The 15,681-nt window shown below is 39.6% G+C and overlaps 1 protein-coding gene across 4 annotated transcripts in view; it reads right to left on the reverse strand.

The window, feature by feature from the left end:
* The window catches only part of FRY (FRY microtubule binding protein), a 271,683-nt gene that overhangs the window by 230,016 nt on the left and 25,986 nt on the right, over positions 1-15,681 (reverse strand). Inside the window, exon 1 of one of the 4 annotated variants that reach the window (XM_010367069.2) lies at positions 10,977-11,075. The exons of the other annotated variants lie outside the window; for them this stretch is intronic. Coding sequence (XP_010365371.1) covers positions 10,977-11,037 — 61 coding nt within the window. The 5' untranslated portion in view covers positions 11,038-11,075. Of the gene's footprint in view, positions 1-10,976; positions 11,076-15,681 lie in introns of those variants that run through there. 4 annotated transcript variants of the gene reach the window in all.

Consider the following 15,681-nt stretch of genomic DNA (forward strand, 5'->3'; position numbering starts at 1 on the left):
AGAGGACACAAACAAATGGAAGAACATTCCATGCTCATGGATAGGAAGAACCAGTATCATGAAAATGGCCATACTGCCCAAGGTCATTTATAGATTCAATGCCATCCCCATCAAGCTACCAATGACTTTCTTCACATAATTGGAAAAACTACTTTAAAGTTCACATGGAACCAAAAAAGAGCCCACATAGCCAAGACAATCCTAAGCAAAAAGAACAAAGCTGGAGGGCATCATGTTACCTAACTTCAAACTCTACTACAAGGCTACAGTAACCAAAACAGCATGGTACTGGTACCAAAACAGATATATACACCAATGGAACAGAACAGAGCCCTCAGAAATAACACCACACATCTACAATCATATGATCTTTGACAAACCTGACAAAAACAAGCAATGGGGAAAAGATTCCCTATTTAATAAGTGGCGCTGGGAAAACTGGCTAGCCATATGTAGAAAGCTGAAACTGGATCCCTTCCTTACGCCTTGTACAAATATTAATTCAAGATGGATTAAAGACTTAAATGTAAGACCTAACACCATAAAAACCCTAGAAGAAAACCTAGGCAATACCGTTCAGGACATAGGCATGGGTAAAGATTTCATGACTAAAACACCAAAGCAATGGCAACAACAGCCAAAATAGACAAATGATATCTAATTAAACTAAAGAGCTTCTGCACAGCAAAAGAAACTATCATCAGAGTGAACAGGCAAGCTACAGAATGGGAGAAAATTTTTGCAATCTACCCATCTGACAAAGGGCTAATATCCAGAATCCACAGAGAACTTAAACAAATTTACAAGAAAAAAACAACCCCATCAAAAAGTAGGCAAAAGATATGAACAGACACATCTCAAAAGAGATATTTATGAGGCCAACAGACATACAAAAAAATGCTCATCATCACTGGTCATCAGAGAAATGCAAATCAAAACCACAATGAGATACCAGCTCACACCAGTTAGAATGGCGATCATTCAAAAGTCAGGAAACAACAGATGCTGGAGAGGATGTGGAGAAATAGGAACGCTTTTACACTGTTGGTGCGAGTGTAAATTAGTTCAACCATTGTGGAAGACAGTGTAGCGATCCCTCAAGGATCTAGAACTAGAAATACCATTTGACCCAGCAATCCCATGATTGTATATACCCAAAGGATTATAAATCACGCTACTATAAGGACACATGCAAACGTATGTTTATTGCGGCACTATTCACAATAGCAAAGACTTGGAACCAACCCAAATGTCATCAATGATAGACTGGATTAAGAAAATGTAGCACATATACACCATGGAATACTATTCAGCCATAAAAAAGCATGAGTTCATGTCCTTTGCAGGGACATGATGAAGCTGGAAACCATCATTCTAACCAAACTATCACAAGGACAGAAAACCAAACACTGCATGTTCTCACTCACAGGTGGGAGCTGAACAATGAGAACACATGGACACAGGGCAGGGAACATCACACACCGGGGCCTGTCAGGGTTGGGCGGCTGGGGGAGGGATAGCATTAGGAGAAATACCTAATGTAAATGACGAGTTGATGGGTGCGGCAAACCACCATGGCACATTATACCTATGTAACAAACCTGCACGTTGTGCACATGTACCCTAGAACTTCATGTATAATACACCGGGGCCTGCCGTGGGGTGGGGGGAGCAGGGAGGGATAGCATTAGGAGATACACCTGATGTAAATGACGAGTTAATGGGTGCAGGACACCAACATGGCACGTGGATACATATGTAACAAACCTGCAGGTTGTGCACATGTACCCTAGAACTTAAAGTATAATAATAAAAAAAGGAAAAAAAATAAAGTATAATAAAAAAAAATAAGTGGAATCATGCAATATTTGTCCTTGTGTGACTGGTTTACTTCACTTAGCATAATGTCTTCAAAGTTCATCTGTATTGTTGCATACCGCAGGATTTCCTTTCTTGTTAAGGCTGAATCATATCCCATTGTATGTATATACCACCGTTTCTGTATCCATTCCTCATTCGCTGGTATAGTGGTATTACACCATTCCCAGACTGTCTTTTAAAACCAATCAGCTGCCTGTGTTGAAGACTGTCCCCTTACCCATAGGCTTTGCTCTGGCGTAAGCTAGTTTTGGGACTTCAGGGGATGACGAAATACAACATAAATGTTGTAATTTGGAGAATGGGGTTTCCTATGGTTAGAATAGTTGCATACTTTCTGGAAAGACTAATATATCCTTAGGCCATGAAGGTCTCTCCCTCTGGGTTCTCTGCCCTCGTGAATGCGCGGTGGCTCAAGCCTGTAATCCCAGCACTTTGGGAGGCCGAGACGGGCGGATCACGAGGTCAGGAGATCGAGACCATCCTGGCTAACACTGTGAAACCCCGTCTCTACTAAAAAATACAGAAAACTAGCCCGGCGAGGTGGCGGGCGCCTGTAGTCCCAGCTACTCGGGAGGCTGAGGCAGGAGAATGGTGTAAAACCCGGGAGGCGGAGCTTGCAGTGAGCTGAGATCCGGCCACTGCACTCCAGCCTGGGCGACAGAGCAAGACTCTGTCTCAAAAAAAAAAAAAAAAGAAAGAAAATGCACTTTTTAGACATTAGAAGGACTTTGGGAAAGGCTAGGAGTACAAAAAAGAATTGAACACATGGGCCGGGCGCGGTGGCTCACGCCTGTAATCCCAGCACTTTGGGAGGCCGAGACGGGCACATCACGAGGTCGGCAGATCGAGACCATCCTGGCTAACACAGTGAAACCCCGTTTCTACTAAAAAATACAAAAAACTAGCTGGGCATGGTGGTGGGCGCCTGTAGTACCAGCTACTCGGGAAGCTGAGGCAGGAGAATGGCATGAACCCGGGAGGCGGAGGTTGTAGTGAGCTGAGATTGTGCCACCGCACTCTAGCCTGGGGGACAGAGCGAGACTCTGTCTCAAAAAAAAAAAAAAAAAAAAAAAGAATTGAACATGGAGGATCCATAAAAATATATGAGATCTGATTAATGACACACATACCTTGGAAAGACCCAGAGACTATTCTTTCCTAGATACACTGATGACATAAATTTTAACTGCCTGTTATCCTAACAAGGAGCAAATCTACTTGAAGGCACAGTTCTCTGCTTACCTCAATTTATGTTCTCTCAAAACCATTTTTGTCTCTGGTCTCCCCAGACTGAATACCCTGGAGAGAGTGAAGCAGTTCAACAAAGAGAAAGTTAGCATCAAGTGTCTGCCCTGTTTTCTTTTCTCTCTTCCTCCGCCTTCCAGTATTTTATCTGAGAGAAATGACAGTAACATTTCAGTGATTTCCTTTATAAATGTCTGTCATCTGCTAAGATGAGATTACATGGACGTTCCCCTGATTTTCAAAGTAGGTACTGTCATCAGAGCCTGAAAGAATGTCTGCCAAGATCCGTGTGCAGAGGAAGATGAGGTTACACTGACATTTCAAGGTCCTTTCTCACCAAAAGGAGATCGAATAACCTGCTAGAGGCAGGATAATCCTGAATTTCAACTTCCTTTTTCTCCCTAAGAGAAGTGACCAACTGTTCTCATTCACATGTCCTTTGCTGGCTCTCCTTTCTTCATTTTCTTCTCTTTTCTAATTTCTTCTTCTACTCACTCATTTTATGCCTGCGAAATATCATTAACGTGAACTCTACAAATTCAAAAAGTGTAGATTATTTGGACAAGCCCTTGAGTTTTTAAATCTTAACTTCAAAAAAAATCTGCTGACTTACAATTTGAATTACTGGTACTCAGTCTTTAGCACATCACCGTCACCTGAAAGGCTGGACACCTCCTACCCCAATTCAGTGTCAGAGTGTGGGGTGAGACTGGAGAGTATGCATTTCTAACCAGTCCCCAGGTGATACTGGTGCTGCTGCCCTGGGACCCACACACTGACACCACTGATGGAAATAAATAGGAAGGAAAAGGAGGGCAATTTAATCAGTTAATCCAATTGTTTCTAATCTTATCTGCCTATAGAAAAACTGACATGCTTCATTAACTCCAACAAAGTTAACATTTTGTAGGTAAAATATAGTGGAAAGAACACTGAGCTCAGAGTCAAAGGTCTAAGCTCGAATGTGACTCAGTGACTTTAGGGAAGAAACTTGGACAACTGGGCTTCCGTGTCCTTGCCTGTTATTCTTAAAAATCCTAGGTTAGATGGACCTTTCAACTTCTACGATTCTACGAAATATACAAGTATGCAGTGAAAATGTATGAAAACGTCATTTGTTCAATATCTCTACAGTGTGAACACTTAATAATTAATAACTTGCCTTCCCTTAAATTAATATGAATTAGGGAGATTCTATCATCTATCCTCTCTATAGAGTAAAGCTTTACAAATAATCCTGACCTTTCCAATTGTATCTTCGCTTCTCTGGTTTCATTAAATTTTAAGCCTGGAAACTCCCTAAACTGCAGGCAGACAGTGGGGAAGCCAGTCTTTATTCCTACCTGTAAACTCATGACTTTTCTTTACATTTAAAAAAAAGTGTACTGAAAGTCTGCCTTGTGTCTAAACTAACCCCATGTTAGGCCTAGTCTCTGTTCTGGGCCATGGAGTAGGTGGACACTGTGGAATAGGTGACATTTGACCCAGGTCTTAAAGGACAGGTAGGATTCTGACAGGTAGAGAAGAGAAAGGGGCAACTCAGGCAAATGGAACGGCATGGCAGGTACACAGAGGCATCTGCCAAGTGTCTCTTCTCTCCCCTTCCTCCTGTCACCCTCCTACCACACATCCCTGGTCTTAGTATATCTGTTCAAATTTGTCTTCACCAAGGAACTATAGAGTCCTCAAAAACAATACTATGTCTTGTCTTTATCCCAAGCACTTAGCACCGTGCACGGCACAATTAAGTAAATAACTGTGCTCACTTAATATTTGTGGACCTGAACCCAACCAATTCTAAAATATAGTATTTGCATAGATGAAGTAAAGAAGAGCGCATATGAAAAATTTAATGAACTCTTCAGTCCTATAAAAATGTAGGTTTTAAAATACTTACTAGTATTAGAACTAAGGTCTTAAATGGCAAACCAATGAATGTGAACTTTATTTGGAGGGTCATTGGGAGCCAGTGTGTTTCTGGAAAGAACGCTGATCTCATGTTACTGTGTAAACTGCGAGAAAAAGTGGCTTCCTGGAAGGGCAACACAAACTGAAAGACGACTGCACCTACCATGAGAGGACTAATGAAGGTGGGAACCTATCTGGCGCCCGTTAAAACAGAAAAAAAGATCCCACATCTTACACAAACAGACCTGCAACTTGTTATGATGATAAAGGTGCTGAAGAAGTGGTTTTAGAACACTGACTCTAGAAGCTTTCTCAAAATCCCCAGCCTGTAGCAATATATTGGTCAGAGTTCTTGTACCCACACACTGAAAACTATTAGGGATGTATACCTGGGAGTGACACAGTTCTACTCTATCATAGTAATAGAACAGAAATGACTTTGGAATATAACCTGTGACCAGGGGAACTATACATTGCCCTGTGACCACATTCACCATGCTTTCAAAACATTAGAGCTAATGTGCATTCATAAGAGACAACGCAGATATAGGACAAGTTAATGCTACCACCATAAGGAAGCAAAATAGCTAATCCAGAAGTAGGTTCGTTCCATAGGAAAACTGTACTAGTTTCTACAGGTCAAGGGAAGAGATAAAACAACCAAATGTAATATGTGGACCTTGTCTGAACCCTGATTTAAGCAAACCAATTGTTAAAAGACTTTTTAGGAGTATAAAAAACTTGAGTACGGACTGGATATTAGGTGATAGCAAAGAATTACGGTCAATTTTACTAGATGTGATAATAGCATTGAGGGTAGATGAGAAAATATCTCTATTTCCCAGAATGCATACTGATTATATGGGGTTCAATGAAATGATGTCTACATTTGATTCATAATACTTTAACGAAGAAAAACAAGGGCTAGACACGGTATCTTATACCTCTAACCCCAGCACTTTGGGAGGCCTAGACAGGATGATCACTTGAGGCCAAGAGTTTGAGACCAGTCTGGGCAACACAGTGAGACCCCAACTCTACCAAAAAAAATTTAAAGGTTAGCTGAGCATGGTAGCATGCATCTGCAGTCTTAGCTACTGGGAGGCTGAGACGGGAGGGCCGCTTGAGCCCAGGAATTCAAGGATGCATTGAGCTATGATTGCACCACTGCACTCCAGCCTGGGCAACAGAGTGAGACTCTCTCTAAAAAAAATTTTTTTAGGCCGGGCGCGGTGGCTCACGCCTGTAATCCCAGCACTTTGGGAGGCCGAGGCGGGCGGATCACAAGGTCAGGAGATCGAGACCACAGTGAAACCCCGTCTCTACTAAAAATACAAAAAATTAGCCGGGCGCGGTGGCGGGCGCCTGTAGTCCCAGCTACTCAGGAGGCTGAGGCAGGAGAATGGCCTGAACCCGGGAGGCGGAGCTTGCAGTGAGCTGAGATCCGGCCACTGCACTCCAGCCTGGGCGACAGAGCGAGACTCTGTCTCAAAAAAAAAAAAAAAAAAAAAAAAAAAAAATTTTTTTGGCTGGGCACAGTGGCTCATGCTTGTAATCCAAGCACTTTGAGAGGCGGAGACAGGAGGACTGGCTGAGCTCAGGAGTTCGAGACCAGCCTGGGGAACATGGTCAAACCCTATCTCTACTAAAATACAAAAAATCAGTCAGGCGTGGTGGTGGGCGCCTGTAATCCCAGCTACTCAGGAGGCTGAGGCATGAGAACTGCTTGAACCCAGGAGGCGGAGGTCGCAGTGAGCTGAGATTATGCCACTGCACTCCAGCCTGGGCAATGAAGTAAAACTCTGTCTCAAAAAAAAAAAAAAAAAAGAAAGTATTTTTTTAAATTAGAATGAAATAATAAAGGTACAAATAAACTAAACATGACTAAATCTTGATAACTGTAGAATTTGAGTGATGGCAATATGTTACATATTATCCTAATTTTTTTCTCCTTTTGGGTTTAACACTTCATAATAAATTTTTTTAAAAGATAAGACTCACTTATAAAAAGTTTCCTATATCTTACAATGGCAGTAATAAAGGAATGCCGTCTTAGAACCTCAATTTGAAAAATAAATGACTATATTAAAAAAGTGAACACCACTGCAATTCAAGTTCGATCACATAGGTTTGAGTAACTGAACTGTCTGCATAACTGAATGTTGGCCTGAGTATTTACATGCATAACCCACAGCAAGGATGAGTGGAGGTGTCATTTACAGAGGCAACTTTTATCATCTGACCTGATTACAGTCCTTTCAGAACTATTTATGCTTCAAAAGACTATGAGTGTGATCAATTAATCAAATCATTAAATAAAGAATTTTCATCAAGACCTTCGTATAAGGCATTCTGCAAAGTTCTGTGGAGAATATGAAAATAGATTTTAAAAGACAGTTTGAAAGATTTTTGAAGTTTAATCTATTCAGTTACACTATACCACAAGGTTGAACAGCCAAAGGCTGAACAGCCAGGTCGAACAGTCAATGGATGAGCACACGAATTTAGGAGAGTATTCATTCATTAATTTGTTCATTTATTCACATATTGACTATTTACTGAAGGCCCACTGCACTTGGGGTATTGGGCTATCTGCTGGGGGAACAAAATAGGCATGGCTTGTAGCCTCACACAGCTGACAGTGTGGACGGAGAGAGGCATGATAGAAGAAAAACACACAGGACTATAACTGCAAAGTGAGAAGTGCTACAAAGGCTGCTGCAGGAGAGACGCAGGGGGGAACACATCTGTGATTGTGGGGGTTGGGGCAGGACTTTGGGATAGTGACACTCAAGCTGAGAACTAGAAATAACTGATGATAGAGACGGTCAGGGAAACCTTCAAAGTGGAAGAGAACTGGGGCAGAGGGGTTGTAGGAATTTATGAATGGTCGGGGGAATGTCATGATGGCTCACATGCTCACTTCCTTCTAGGTTTATGAGAGTCTGTTCTGGCCAGCCACTCCTTGGTACTCCCCTCTGCTAACAGTTTGTATCATCTTTACTGTCATCCAGAGTTCTGGCTGCCTCCTGACACATTATATATGCATTTCCTATCTGTCTTCCCCACTACACTTAACTGCAACAAGGTCAAGGAATTTGCTTTATTCCTCCTGTAGCATCACCTTCTAGCACAGTGCTAGGCTTAATACCAAGTACTCAACAAATATTTATTGCTTTAAGGAGTAAGGAAGTGTTAAGATGTAAAAGGTCACGCATTGTCTCCAGCTTAGAAACCTTACATTCAACCTGAGACTCGCATCAGAACTACCAGGAGAGCTCTTTCTGCAACCAAGCAATACTCTGACAAATAAAGCACCAATATGCCCAGGAGTAGAATATTATGTCAAGGATGACAGCATGTCATTTCTGCTGAGAACGTGACTAAGGGTATGTTGGGAATGCCTAGCTGTTGGAATCTTTAAAGCAGAGTTTGTTAAAATGCAGGTTCTGACCCATTACTGGATCATGAAACTAACTTGGTGGGCGCTGACCAGCCTGAATTTGATGAAACAGAGCAGAAAACAGGAGAAGAGAAAATAGCAGATTGGTGGCATCCTGCACAGTGAGGAGAGGAGCACTGTTTCACAAAGCTGTTGTTTTCGGACTCTGTCTGTGTCTACAGATATGTATGTGTGTGAGTTCTGGGTCACAATGCAAAGTGTGTTTCTTACTGTGAGTCACGGTCAAAAGGCTCTGGAGGCTGACGAGCTAGTATTCATTCCCAGAGTGTTATCTGGGCATTAGACCGAGCCCTGCCAGAAACGACAAACCAGCTTCTTGAGCTATTTTATAAGAATCATATTTAAGTCAAACACCAAGGGCAAGAGAAGAACACCATGGTGATGTTTTCTGCAGCTGAACTGGCAAGTGCATTACACAGGGACCCAACATAAAGGGACACTGAAGTCTATGCAGACTGGACATGGGTGGGGGGGGTCTGCCACAAGGACAGTGCCAGCAACTGCCATCTTTTGACAAATAAACGTCGCAAATTAAAGTTACAGCTGTTCCCCTCCAGGGTCCCCTTGCGGATTACATGATGCAGGGGTGACTTTAAGGATAGTCTAATCTTACAGGTGTCTTTGTTAACATAATATGCATTATACTATAAAATTATATACCTATACACAAGTACAATATACATTATAGTATTTATTCTATTATAAAGTATATACACATACATATGTATATACTAACATACATATGCATTATAAAATATATGTGATGATATACATTTCCATTATAAAACATATATGGTAACTATATACAGTTCCAAGATATATAGCAAGCAAAGGCCTTCCAGTACAGTGTTTACAACAGAAGCTCAATAAACATTTGTTCAATGAGTTAAGTGAATAAGTGAAATCTTTTTCAGTTTTGTTGGTGTTTGATTTGATCAACATGTAAATATTTATTAAATTCTTGGTTCATATGGGCTTATTCATTTAGATACCGGCTCATTTAAAAAAATTTTAGGCTTTATTAAATTCTTAAATGGTTATGGAAATGTACAAAGATGTAAAATTCACTTAATACATGCTCACCAGAAATTTATAATCTAAGATGGCGATAAATCTACCAATTCACAGAAGCAGATTAGTTGCTTCTGATGCCTTTATAGTAAAATTTAATACCTAAAATTTTTACCAACTGTACTATAAAGTTAACTTTACAATAAACTTTATTATGAGCAAGAAAGGCAATGAGTGAAAAAGGAGTCGACATGTTCACGAGACTGTGGGAGTGCTCTGTTCAGCCAAAATACACTAATGGTCAGTAACATCTCCAAGGGATACCATACAATAGAAATATTAAGCATTTCATATGAGTGCTATAATGATGCAACCTTTTCCAAATACCTGGAACCATAAATTTTATCATTTATCTTGTATGCTTGTTATACACTAAAAAAAATTCCTTGGGAGGAAAAAAAAGTTCTCTAATGCACACTCTACAAACCACAAAAGTAAGAGGTAAAGGAATGACGAACAGGAATTTTTTTCCTAGAAACAGAATGCTATCATATGTAAACCTCTAGTAGTTTCATTAGAGATAGTGCAGTGGAATAATTAGCAAGCAACTCAATCTCCCAAGTCTTTAGTAAACAAAATCTTTCTCCTTGATTAGAGCAATATGTTATGCCTTTATCACTTACAAGTTAACTTCTCCTACCTTCACTAAATAAAGTTAAAGAGTGTATATCGAAAATGCATGTAATTAACTCTGTGTCATGGATGTTTCCTCTTACGAGTTTTTTGGAACTGCTGTACAATATTGCTTAAAATGTTATGTTAGAACTAATGTAACTGTGCTATTGTCTGATAAAGGAAGAGCAGTGACATACAATTTAGACCCATTTAATGTTGGTTAACATACGGTGTCCTGTTTTTAAATTTATAAACAAAAAGGAAAAATATTTTATTTTTTACATGTCGAAGAAGGCTAAGCCAAGAATGTAAGAAAAAACTGCTTTTAGGCCTATTGCAATGTTTAAAACAAAACAAGTAAGGGCATTAACATTACTATTTAGAAGAAATCAAGCATAAATCCTACTTCTACTATAATATTAAATATGATGTGATTAATTATTTTCCAAATATATACTAGCTGTTTTTACAGACCAGCAATTTTACTTCAGTGTCATAACAAATCTTTTAGTGAAAGTTAAGTGCACAGAAAAATTCCATTGTATCATGGCTGCTTGTTCCACAGGCTTGTATAAAAAAAGGACATCTTCCCTCCAAAATATTACCAATCTCAAATGTAACACCTCAAGCATTACTCCTGTCTCTGAACAATGGCATTATAAGTAAATCCCTGCATGCAGATGCAACTGCTACCTCCACCCTTATCCAGCAAAACCTTTAGGAGAATCCTCCCATACTCAGCATTTAACAACCAATTAGCCACTCCACACATATAACAGCCTTTCATACCTACCAAGTCCTTTTATGAAGCTGATCACACAGGATCGTCTCCAACAAGCAGTTGTAATCTCCATGAGCCTGAAAAGAAACCCAAACTGACAGTCTGGAACAGCTACACAGACTATGTTCCAAAGCCAAAACACATAATGATGGGCTCCATACTCCTGTTGCTCACTGCCACCGTAAGTGTCTCAGCCACAATGCTAGGGCCCTTATATTTTTGGCCCCAGGTGTATTTTTAGTCAGGTGCTAAAGACCTACAGTAGAAGACAAACTAAAACAGGCCTTCCGTCCAGGGCAGACTGTTCATACCAATGGGACAATTTTTAGCTGCACAGTAAGACAGTGACCTACAACTCGCAGAGTGCCCGTATGTCTATATTTATCCACAAGAACATACTATGCTGACAGATTAGTAAAGCTGCTCAAAGCACTCCAGGAACATGAGCCCGACCCACACAGTTTGCCATAAACAGTCCATGCATAGCAAATACACACGCTGCCCCCCGGATCTAACGGGCTGGGGTTGTGTTCCTGTGACTGAAGAAATGTAGGAGCAAAGATAACACAGGGTGAGTGATAAACTGTTGCTCTGGGAACTAGGGGCTCTTGGCCATGAATACAAACAGCTTTCAACAGCTTATATGCCTACAGACAAAACCAACAGCAGAGAATCTGTATTTGAAGCCAAGAGTCAGCGAGAAACCATACACCCTTAAGGAAAAAGAAACACTGAACATCTGTTGACATAACTTGCAAAGAAAAGTGATTGGATTCAAATCTATAGTTACATGATTTTAAAAGACACAGCCTAAACTGACTTGTTAAAAACTTAATTTATAAAACCAAGATGGAGCCAATATTGGAGAATGTTAAGTGTTCTGCCTTCAAAAGAAAACAGGTTTAGGCTAATGAGGAGATTGAGAAGGAAAATGCAAAGTTACTTAAAGACAAAAGTGTAACGAATTGATCTTTCTATGGGCATTATTTCTGAGAGAAGAATTCTATGAGGGTCAGTGAAAATTTATTTCAGCTGTGAAGAGACTGAAACCCAAGTAATTTTCTATTCTTGATTTACTCAGGGTAAATTGAAGGTTTTCTTTAGCAATATAGGTTGTAATTACAAAACAGCATGGAAGGAGAATTGACTGATGAACTGAAACATTTCACAGGAAGAAAGAAAATGTCCAATTTACCAAAATGAACACTTAAAGTGGTTCTGCTGAGCTAAACACCAGCAAAGATGTCCCATGCTACTCCTGCATTTTACACATTCAGGACCTAGAATGCCTTTGTAGAGTTGACAGAGGTGAATATGGGGTATTTGGTTTATATTTTACTAAAGGAAGTCAAAACCATTAAAAGACAATAGTGTGCCTATGGAGGTATCTGTGTACAGATAGAAGAGAGTAAAGTCCTCCTCGCTCTATATATAACTAGGAATCTAATACAGAATGGAATAGACATGGGAGATTTCAAAAGGTGGGAGGGGGGTAAGGGATGAAATACCACCTATTGGGTACAAGGTACACTATTTGGGGGATGGGTACACTGGAAGCCCAGACCATTACTACACAATATCACCATGTAACACAACTGCACTGGCACCCCTAAATCTACAACAAAAAAAAGATTAAAGAAAAAGAAAACGGAATTCTGCTTCACTATCTTGTTAGTGTTAATACTATATTGTCTCTATTTTTCTTTTCTTTTCTTTTTTGCTTCCTAAGTTTCTGAGACAGTAGTACACAGATCTGTGAATGTCACTGTAGAAGTCTACAATTTCCCCTTTTAATTCTGTCAAAAGTAGTCAGGTTCAAATAAATCCATGTTGATTATAAACAAATAAATAAATAAATTGGAGTCCAGACCGACTGAAAATTTGCACTTTGTCATCCTCAAGTCTCCAGTGCTATTATTAGACTAACCTCTCAAATGATGTGACTGTCATTCAACTAAAAGAACATTACTTAAAACAGCCTTGTAGGAATATGAAAAAAAAAAAGTATCCTCTTCTTTCCTACCTTTTATAGATACTAAGGGAAGTGAAGGGAAAAAAAGGTAAAAAAGGGAGCTAACATTTGAGGGAAGGAGGACTGACCTTGATTCTGATCCTGTTAGGCACTTTCCATGTATCATTTCACTAAGTCCTCACAGTAGCCTTATAAGGTAAGCATTACCATCTACATTTCAGAGTCAATGAAAAATAACAAAAATAAGCTTGCTCAGCGTCATTCAAATACAGGTTTATCAGACTCCAGTGTCACTACATTTATTAATTTTTATTCTAGGGCTTTCCTTAATATGATTGGGACTTCTAAACAATGGCAACCTTAGAGTATTTGTCTTTGTATACATTTAAGAGATGCCTCAAATAATGTATACATATTGTTTTACCCAGATATTCTGCATATCCAAACATAGCTGAATTCCAGAGTGCAGTCACCTTTGGTGCCCTCCACCTCACCTGACTATCCCCACTTAAAGCCCATGTTCTCCTACATTAGACATAATCTTGTCCCTCCATCGAATGTATGTTAAATCAAAAGCAAAAAATCATGGACAGGTGAAGGATCCTAAGGTCAGGCATACTGACAGTGTAAGTGACAGCTGTCAGCTGATGGCAGATACTAATAGAAAAATCAGAAAACAAAAGCACAAAGCAGACATAAAACTGAGAAAGGAAAGCAGCCTACAGATATTTTAGTATAGAAAGATAATGCCCTTCACATTTCAAAAGCCCTGAACGTATCCATATATTATAAAATCTCAAATAATTAACATATTCACTGATGATCTGAGTTCATTTAGATGTGGTTAAATTATGATAGCATTTTATGCCACAGATACAAACAGATAGTAAAATATTTTTTAGAAAAAAACTTTATTCAAAATTATTAAAATGATTTGTTATTTCCAGGGCTAACCCTCATGATTAGGATGAGTTTACTTATAGATTGTTGGTTTCCTGATGATTCTAAAAAAAAGTCATATATTTTAAACTATAATGTAATCTAAATTTAATAAATAAAATAAACTGGATTGTTGACTTAATTGATAGTTTTGTAACAACCCTCAAATATTAATTGAATGAATGACTTTAAAGTTGATGCTTCCTTTTTCTTTAACAGTCTAATGTTCATAAAAGTTTCCTTTCTGCTTCTCTATGTACTGATGGCATGACTGCAAACATTTTTAAGTGCAAATGAAAGTTGAACCCAATGCTTCTACCTTCACGGGCTTAGAATCTGCAAGGAAGGAAGTTCCTGAGTCTGTTTAGTTTACTTGTTGCTTCTGGGAGGACTGCTCTTAGGCTACTGGCCAACCAATAGCTACTTATTAGCATAAATGTTAGATCATACAACTACTCTCATTAAATGTAGCCTACTAGGCCCGGCATGGTGGCTCATGCCTGTAATCCCAGCCCTTTGGGAGGCGGAGGTGGGTGGATCACCTGAGGTCAGGAATTTGAGACCAGCCTGGCCAACATGGTGAAAGCCTGTCTCTACTAAAAATACAAAATTAGCTGGGCTGTGGTGGTGCACGCCTGTAATCACAGCTACTTGGGAGGCTGAGGCAGGAGAATCACTTGAACACGGGGGGCAGAGGTTGCAGTGAGCTGAGATCCTGCCGCTGCATTCCAGCCTGGGTGACAGAGTGAGAGCCTGTCTCAAAAAAAATAAAAAATAAAAAAAAGTAAAATAAATGTAGCCTACTGGACTCTATCCACCTACTTTACTGTATAGTCTCCCTACTCTATTTTATTATGAGAAGCAAGAAATAACCTTTGCACACCAACTCAAGAATTTTTTTCCAACTTAAAGGAAAAGTCACCATTTAAAATGATCATATTGTAACCCTACCTATTTCATTCAAAACTCTGAAGTGAGAGGATACATATGCTGATGATAATTCCTATTTTTTATCATTGTTCTTATAAACCCAACATTTCTCTAAACTGAGGTATTAGAACCAGTTTGTGACAATATTCAGTGAAATATTTCAGTAATAAAATGGTTACATTTTATTTGTATGAGATACATACATGTTACTCTTCCTAGAAATTTAGTAAATACAAGAGTTAAAATATTAACAATGGATGCCAGTGCCAAAAGGATTAGGTATTTTCACTATTTTTCAGTGATACAACATACTACAGAATATGTTCATTCACTTGTATTAACAAAACTTTCAGAGACAAGGAGCCTTTGAGGCTGTGTTAAGGGAGGAGCCAAATGGAGCACAATATAAGCAAACATCACCTGCAGCCTGGCCTCTTCCCTGTGGAAACCATAATAAGGGCAGGGAATCCATAAAAGATAATGTGTCATTGTGCTGGGAAGTACTGGCTATGAAATAGGCTTATAGTTGTAGGTAGCATTTGCCAGGCATGTCATTACCTAAAGACATATCTAGCAAACAAACGCAACCTGAAAATGCGCATTAGGGCCACTAGGAAAATACTGGCTTGTTTTGGCACAGGGTACCTCTGACAGCAAGCTACTGGTGAAGCAGCATTCTACTAACCAGGCGTATGGTGCTTATTTGGCACAGACTGTGTGAACCTATACTGAGGCTCACTTTACACCTCCAAATGACCGGGTATATTCCTTTTTTTTTTTTTTTTTTTTTTTTTTAGATGGAATCTCGCTCTGTTGCCAGGCTGGAGTGCAGTGATGCGACCTCAGCTCACTGCAACTTCCGCCTCCTGGGTTCCA

This window comes from Rhinopithecus roxellana, chromosome 18 (assembly GCF_007565055.1).
Source record: "Rhinopithecus roxellana isolate Shanxi Qingling chromosome 18, ASM756505v1, whole genome shotgun sequence".
NCBI lineage: Eukaryota > Metazoa > Chordata > Mammalia > Primates > Cercopithecidae > Rhinopithecus > Rhinopithecus roxellana.